The 8,547-nt window shown below is 37.5% G+C and overlaps 1 protein-coding gene across 3 annotated transcripts in view; it reads right to left on the bottom strand.

The window, feature by feature from the left end:
• Positions 1 to 19: 19 nt before the first annotated feature.
• The window catches only part of hecw1a (HECT, C2 and WW domain containing E3 ubiquitin protein ligase 1a), a 36,986-nt gene continuing 28,458 nt past the window's right edge, over positions 20 to 8,547 (bottom strand). For all 3 annotated transcript variants that reach the window (XM_088442001.1, XM_088442003.1, XM_088442002.1), the window contains 11 exons: positions 8,143 to 8,226; positions 7,931 to 8,037; positions 6,530 to 6,644; positions 6,327 to 6,440; positions 4,498 to 4,650; positions 4,299 to 4,397; positions 4,062 to 4,191; positions 3,699 to 3,845; positions 3,499 to 3,613; positions 3,216 to 3,414; positions 20 to 1,347 (listed from right to left, as the gene is read on the bottom strand). In XM_088442001.1, the coding sequence (XP_088298127.1) occupies positions 1,236 to 1,347; positions 3,216 to 3,414; positions 3,499 to 3,613; positions 3,699 to 3,845; positions 4,062 to 4,191; positions 4,299 to 4,397; positions 4,498 to 4,650; positions 6,327 to 6,440; positions 6,530 to 6,644; positions 7,931 to 8,037; positions 8,143 to 8,226 (1,375 nt within the window). In that variant the 3' untranslated portion in view covers positions 20 to 1,235. The remainder of the gene's footprint in view (positions 1,348 to 3,215; positions 3,415 to 3,498; positions 3,614 to 3,698; positions 3,846 to 4,061; positions 4,192 to 4,298; positions 4,398 to 4,497; positions 4,651 to 6,326; positions 6,441 to 6,529; positions 6,645 to 7,930; positions 8,038 to 8,142; positions 8,227 to 8,547) is intronic.

The raw sequence follows: 8,547 nt of genomic DNA, 5'->3' as shown, positions 1-8,547 counted from the left end.
TCTAATGTCAAGACGTTGCTTTTGAGTTTTGCGGGTTCAGCAGCTTTATTAAAAAAAAAAAAAAAAAGTACAGGACAACTTCTTGTTACATGCCGCACAATAATAAATAACATTTCTCTTGACTGTGATGTGACAACAAAAAAAATCAAACAACAACAACAAAATCAACATGATTAATAATAAAGTTTAGAGAGCTACATTAATAATAGAAAATCCATAAATATCAATATGCAAAGGCTTCAAAAAGAAGGCCGAGGAACTTACTCAACATTCGAGGAAAGCTTCAAGCAAACCCCTTGAGTCCCGATACCATACCGTAGAAATAACCGTACAAAAAAAGTGGTAGCAAAAAATTGCTATCTGCAACATAATCGCTCCATAAACTTTGGAAATTAGTAACTAGCTAAGAGATTTTTTTTTTTTCCTGCCCAAAAATGTACCTTACCTTTTTTTGGAATATTACACTTCCTCAAATGCTTTTTGTATTCCTGGCTTCAATTCCCAAACTATTTATTTTTTTAAATATATTACCTAACTCTTAATTCACGTGCTAATGATCTGAATAAATAATCTTTCCTGCTACTTTTACCGTTAAAGTTACATAGTTAATATTTGATTGTTAACTTGCATTGTTCTTGGCTTTCAAATAACGAGCAAGTTTCTGAAGTGATTGTTTCTTCGGCGCTCGTTTCGTTAGCGCGTATCCAGCGGCGCCGTTCTGCGCATTTGTAGTTCTGTCCAATAAACTACCTGAGGATGTAAACCGCGAGTTTATGAGGCCGCCCGTTTATAAAGACATATACCGTATATATTTACGCGGTCTTAAAACAGCGTTTAAAAAAAAAAAAATGTTTTGTGTAACGGAACTAAGGATTCGTTAAAAAACAAAACAGAAATAAGTGGCTTTTTAAATAAGACAACCGTTAAGTTAGCTTTTATATCGAAGCTATATTCATTACTATTAGCATCCGGGTACGTGCATGTTGGTTTAATGATGGATACCGTTTTACACGTAATGGAACTCTGCCGTGATGTCAGAGCGGCCGCTTCCCCGTCACAAAGACCCTCAAAAGTTGAGACGAATACACAGTAGCGTAACATTCATTTGACATACGTATACCCACGTCAGTCTGCACAATCACCGAATCCGGGAATACGGAATCCAGGAATACCTTCCGGGAAATCTTCCGACGGGACCCTTTTTTTTTTTGCCCTCGTTGGGTGATTTAGGGGTCTCACTCCAGACCAAATGTGCTGGTTTCCTCCACGGCCGTCAACAGTTTCTCATACAACATGGTGTACGAAGGATATGGCGGCAGGTCCAGACGGTTAAAACAGGTGTGGGCCCTTACAAAAGGAAAATACCGATACAGTATATGGATTCCAAATAAAACATGGGAAACATATAGCACATACAGTACAAAGACTGTAAATAAGTAAGTATACATAGCGCGTTATTTTTTTTAGGTATGTACATACATACATACAAGTTTTTTAGGTAGGTAGATTGGTAGCTAGGTAGATACATACCGTATTTTTTATGTAGGTAGGAAGGTACATAAATATGTATTTTTTTTTGTGAGTTGGTTAGGAGTTAGGTAAGCACATAAATGGCATATTTTTTTAGGTGGGGAGGTAGGTTAGTACACAGTATATACCTTATTTTATTAGGTAGGTATGTAGGTAGGTACATACCGTTTTTTTTTAGGTAGATTGGTAGCTAGGTAGATACATAGCGTATTTTTTATGTAGGTAGGAAGGTACATAAATATGTATTTTTTTTTGTGAGTTGGTTAGGAGTTAGGTAAGCACATAAATGGCATATTTTTTTAGGTGGGGAGGTAGGTTAGTACACAGTATATACCTTATTTTATTAGGTAGGTATGTAGGTAGGTACATACCGTTTTTTTTTAGGTAGATTGGTAGCTAGGTAGATACATACCGTATTTTTTATGTAGGTAGGAAGGTACATAAATATGTACAGTATTTTTTTTGTGAGTTGGTTAGGAGTTAGGTAAGCACATAAATACCATAATTTTTTAGGTGGGGAGGTAGGTTAGTACATATATACCTTATTTTATTAGGTAGGTATGTAGTTAGGTACATACCGTATTTTTTTTTTTTTAGGTAGATTGGTTGCTAGGTAGATACATACCGCATTTTTTATGTAGGTAGGAAGGTACATAAATATGTATAGTATTTTTTTTTTTTTTAATCTGAGTTGGTTAGGAGTTAGGTAAGCACATAAATACCATAATTTTTTAGGTGGGGAGGTAGGTTAGTACATATATACATTATTTTATTAGGTAGGTATGTAGCTAGGTACATACCGTATATTTTTTTTTAGGTAGATTGGTTGCTAGCTAGATACATACCGTATTTTTTATGTAGGTAGGAAGGTACATAAATATGTACTCATATACTGCATACCTTATTTTATTAGGTAGGTACATACCGTATTTTTTATTTAGGTAGGTTGCTAGGTAAGTAGCCTAAGTCCATACATACTGTATATTTTTGGGTAGATGGGAAAGGTTGGTAAGGTGGTACATACATACGTACCGTAATTTGTTTCAGGAGGTACATACATACATTTAAACAGAAAGAATTTTTTTTTAGGTAGGTTGGTTGCTAGCTAGGTACATTCATACCGTTTTAAATTATTTTTTCTTACACACATACGTATCGTATATTTTTATGTAGATAGGTAGGTTGGTACATATACATACTGTATTTGTTTTTAGGTAGGTAGGTTGGTGCATACATACTGTATTTTTTGGTAGGGGGATAGGTTGGTAGGAAAGGTAGGTAGTTTGGTACATTCAGTACATACCGTATTATTTTTTTAATTTGAGTCGATCTCGAGTATAAGTCAACCCCCTATTTTTAATGAAATGTGGGTGAATTTGACAAAAACCTGCGTATAAGTCGATCTTTGACTTTAGTAGTTACACATTCCGGTGTGTTATTAAAATACCCGCATGACTTTGAATGGCATTTCTACGTCGTGTATCAAGTATATATAATCATTTTATAAATGGCGTTATCTAACTTACTTTGCTATCAAATGAATGTTTTTAAAACATGTGGAGAAACTTGGTCTGGTTTTGAGTTATGCGATTAGAAGTCAACCCTCCTAATACGGGCATTATATGGTACAAATGACCATATACGCAGATGGTTGTACATATGCATACATAAATAGGGTTATTTACCTTGGTAGAGAGGTAACTTTTCCCCACTTCTCAATACAGAAACGACGTAGGCCGTTAGATCCGCGCAAGGAAGCGAAGCCTTCGTACGGCACGCTTGAGGTCCCGGTCACAAACTGCAGAAGGCGCAGGCGCTGCTCGTTGTTGAAACGCTCCACAGCGGCCCAAAACCACCGCATCACTATGTGCCCATCGTGGTAACCTAAGCGGGTGGCACCATTCAAATCCACTTATTTTCCGTTTACGATTTTTAGACAGGGAATTAAAAAAAAAGAGGCAAAGGTACCTCCTCTATACTCCGTATTACTCCTCCAGTCGTTGAGGTCGATCTCCACGGTACCGGCGATTACCAGTTCCAGCTCTCGGGCGTCGAACACCGACACCAGCCTGGAGTCTACCACCTGGGAGAGAAAACCACACCCCAAGAAAATCCGTTTCTCTCCGATTCTGTTGACGAAGTAACAACAAAATGAAAATGGCGGTTACCTCATAGAAGCCTCTGACCAGCGCCTCTGTCTGTTGCACCACTCCTCTTTCCACCCTCCATTTTGTCATTCGCTCTATGTAATCCTTCTTGTTCTTCTCCGTCACTTGCAGGTTGGAGCCTCCGGATTTTAACTCCCGTTCCGTCACCTAGCAACAATAGCGGTTGTATTTTTATTCAGAGGTGCGCAGTCTGCCGAGCGCCCAATGACGGGAACGCTTATAAAAAAAGACGGGCTAAGAATGAGGGGAATTCCGACGGGTGGGAGGGCAGGGCGTCGACAACAAACGTTTCTTGTTATTATTTTATAATCTACAGTTTCTGGCTCACGTCTATCCTTCGTGTTTTTTCGCGTGTCCGCTCACCTGGCCGAAGACCTCCTCGTTGACGGTGAAGGTGAGGTCCAGGATATCCGTGATGTCATTGTCTTTCATCCACTGCAGGGACTGGTGGAACTCCTCATCCAGATACTCCAAATCAGAAAGGTCCGTCGGGCTGGAAGATCCAAAATTTCACCCGCGTTATCCACATTTCCGATCAAATGTAACCGGAACGCTACGGTGAGGAAATTCTTCCCTATTTACGATTGTATATATGCTCACAGCCTGAGTAGCGCCTTGTAGAAAGGTCTGGTGAAGAACGCATCAAGGAGGTATTGATGAATCAGAGCCAGACCCAGAATGCGGCCGCTGAAACGGAACCTGCGCACACCAAAGATGTTACTCATTAAATCCCAAAGACGTATTTACCCGTCTTTACAGAGTCCTGCCATTTGGGATTTGAACGAGCTAACCAACTCACCATTCCAGATGGTTCTCCACAAAGGCCGACATGGGGCTGATCTGGACGGTGTAGGTGTCGTTGGCCGAGTATTCAAAAAGACCGTAGTAGGGATTAAATAACTCCTGAGACAAAAGGAAGAAAAACTCCCTGGAGGGGCCGCTGTAATCCAACCTGAAAAAGAAAAAAATGGAGAGAGGAAAACTGTTAATGCTTGAATTACCTAATTGATTATTAATGTATTTTCAAACAATATAAACAATATTTACACTTGATATTTGATTTATTTCATTATTTGTTATTAATTTACTCGTTTTATATTTTAACCCCCAAAATAATAATTATGATTTCAAAAAATGTACTATTTCTTTCCATGAAATAATTATCAAATATGAAACAGTTGAATTAATATGTTTTACTTCATTAAAATGTTATTGTATTATGATTAATGTATTAATCAACCACAACAAATTATAATTTATTTTACTCCCCCAAATAATCAAAACATAAACTAACAGTATTCTGTTGGTGTTGAAAATATTCTTCCACCCATTTTCTATAGATATATTGGCGCTAAACATGCAGACACAATTACTAAAGAAATAACTAAAAAAAATTAAACTTTTATATAACCATCTATTTGCGTTAAATACGGTATCCGATGTTATAACCTGCGCCTTGTAGTCCAGTGCGGTTTATACACCGGTGTGGTGTATAAGTATAGTCCGGGAAATACGGTATATATGTATGTATCACACATTGACACACCGGTGCGGTGTATAAGTATACGATAGTCTGGAAAATACAGTATAATATGTATGTATCACACATTTATACACCGGTGCGGTGTATAAGTATACGTTAGTCTGGAAAATACGGTATATATGTATGCATCACACATTGATACACTGGTGCGGTGTATAAGTATACGTTAGTCTGGAAAATACGGTATATACAGCATGTATGTATCACACATTTACACACCGGTGCAGTGTATGAGTATACGATAGTCTGGAAAATACAGTATATGTATGTATCACATACACATTGATACACCGGTGCGGTGTATATACGTTAGTCTGGAAAATATGGTATATATGTATGTATCACACATTTACACACCAGTGCAGTGTATGAGTATACGATAGTCTGGAAAATACAGTACATATGTATGTATCACACATTTATACACCGGTGCGGTGTATAAGTATACGATAGTCTGGAAGATACGGTATATATGTATGTATGTATCACACATTTATACACCGGTGCGGTGTATAAGTAAACGATAGTCTGGAAAATACGGAATATATGTATGTATCACATATTTACACACCGGTGCAGTGTATGAGTATACGATAGTCTGGAAAATACGGTACATATGTATGTATCACACATTTATACACCGGTGCGGTGTATAAGTATACGTTAGTCTGGAAAATACGGTATATACAGAATGTATGTATCACACATTTACACACCGGTGCAGTGTATGACTATACGATAGTCTGGAAAATACGGTATATATGTATGTACTGTATCACACATTTACACACCAGTGCAGTGTATGAGTATACGATAGTCTGGAAAATACGGTATATATGTATGCATCACACATTGATACACCGATGCGGTGTATAAGTATATAGTAGTCTGGAAAATACGGTATATATATATGCATCATGCGGTGTATAAGTATACAGTAGTCTGGAAAATACGGTATATATATGTATGTATCACACATAAAAGTTACATGTTGAAGTGACTCTTAAAAACAATGGTAAATGTATATTCCTGAAAGGTTTACTAAGATGAGAATGACTTTGTGAGTGCACCGATGCGTGTCTCACCCCTCCTCCCCCAGGAAGGTGACGTAGAGTTTGTTCCTCTGTAGCTCCTTACGAGAATACGCCATCACCTGGTTGAAGGTGCCCTCCAGCAAGTGTTCTCGCCTTATTAACAGCCTGCCAAAAAAAAAAAAACCACGACGCAATATTCACCGCACATCGGAACACGGGGTAAGATATTCGAAATATTATAAATACGGTCTTACTTAATCTTGCCCGGTCCTTGCCCGTAGCCCTTCGCTTCTAATTTTCTGTAGAAGTTTCGGAGCTTAGCCTCAAAATCTCTCCGGTAAGGTGCCGGAGCCCTGGCTCTTTGCAAGCCTACACAAAGCCAGCAAAATATGAACCAACAAAAAAAATGACATCACCAAAACTCAAGTGATTTTTTAGCAGGGAACTGACCTACTTTCTTTCAATAGAACCTCCCCCATTACTAATATGTAAAGCCCCCCCAAGGTATACTAGAACTAATTTTCCATCACGTTAGGGCTTCCTAACAGTGCGCGGCAAGTTCTGTCAAACGGTAATGATCGGCGCTCGGGGCTCCGCGGGTGTCGGCGCGGGTCCCAAAATTGGGACGGTACTTTCCGATAACCGAGCATGTTCATGTTTTCGCTTACAAGTGCGGAACTGCTTTTAGTGCCAATCGAGTCCTATAAAACAATTGAGGCTTTGTGGTAAAGATTTTCAGATGATTATTTTGATAATCGGTTAATACGACGATTATTTTGTCCATTCATCGGATTTTGCTAAAACTATTTAATTTCCAGAAAATGACATTTGAAATCAGAAAAGCGATAACATTGTTTTGGAATGATTGGGTTGCTGGTTTGGTGTGTTACGTTGGAAAATCGGAAAATGTTAATCAGTTTTTCAAAGCCAAAGAAGATTTTTACTCTAGTTTCATCGAGAACGAAAGAAATCTGAGAAATTTTGCGATCAACAAAATGAAATTCTGGGCATTTGGATAGAATTAGTCCCAGAGTGATTAATCGGCTAATATGTTGATTATTTTGTCGATTAATCTGATTTTCTAAAACATTTTCATTTCCAATCATTTTTAAAAGAAATACTTTTTTTAAATCAGAAAAAAGATACAATTGTTTTGTAATTGAGTGCGTTGCCGGCTTGGTGCGTAACGTTCGAAAATCGGAAAATGTTGATCGTTTTCTGAAGCGAAAGTCCACTTTTACTTGCGTTATCTGTTTTCAACAAGAAAATTTCCTGTCAACAAAATGAAATTCTGAGCATTGGGACAAAGTTAGTCCCTAAACGATTAATCGGTTAATTTGACAATTATTTTGTCGATTAATCTGATTTTGACTTCCATTAATTTATCAAAAAATGACAATCAACATTGTTTAAAATGTGTAGTTTTTTTTTAATTATTTTGTTGCTGGTTTGGTGTTTAACGTGTGAAAATCGAAAAAAATATTGATGAATTTAGCTCATCATTGTGTCATTATAATAGATTTTTTTTTGGTAGAGAAGGAAATAATTTACCCCTTCCAAACCCCGCCCCCTTTCCTTTAGATTACACGTCTAACATTTCAGTACAGACAGGAAGTTAAATTTATAACAGGTGATCGATTAATAAATGGACCTACCTGGAGAGTTCTGCGGCGAGTTGCCAGGGGAACAGCGTGGCGAGAAACTAAAACCGGGATGGATTGGATGAGGCGGAATATACGACATAATTTCCTCTTCAAACAAACTGTGAAGAAAAATATACAAAAAAATATGCGGGACAGCTTTTATTCTGTGTTTTCAAGCTATTACGGTAAAAAAAAAAGGGGGGGGGGGGGGCGGGGTTGTTTACCTTAACAGGATGACCAGGTCTGCATCACATGATAGTTTCTCAACACCTTGCGTACCTTCAGAACGTACGTAATGGATCTTTTCTCTACAATGTGAAAAGACACTGGTCTCAATTTTTGTCCAAAAAAATCATTTTGGACACCAAAAAATTAAACTGGACTGGACAGCTTATGCCGAGATGTCAAGATGATTTCGTACAATTTTGCGTCTTTAATTTTTATATTATTATATAAATTGTTGTATTATAATATAATTGTTCATATTCGTCTATGAATACTTTGGCAGTATTTGTCCATTTTTTTGGACTATTTTTGTCCAGGGAGGGAACAAACCCATATGCATAAACAGTTCTAAAAGCAAAAACAAAAACAAAACACAAAAACATAAATGACTTATTTATCATACA

Source organism: Hippichthys cyanospilos, chromosome 19 (genome assembly GCF_059441005.1).
Source record: "Hippichthys cyanospilos isolate Australia breed blue-spotted pipefish chromosome 19, RoL_Hcya_1.0, whole genome shotgun sequence".
Taxonomy (NCBI): domain Eukaryota; kingdom Metazoa; phylum Chordata; class Actinopteri; order Syngnathiformes; family Syngnathidae; genus Hippichthys; species Hippichthys cyanospilos.
The sequence above is the reverse complement of the archived record's forward strand: the minus strand, read 5'-3'. Positions and strand labels throughout refer to the sequence as shown.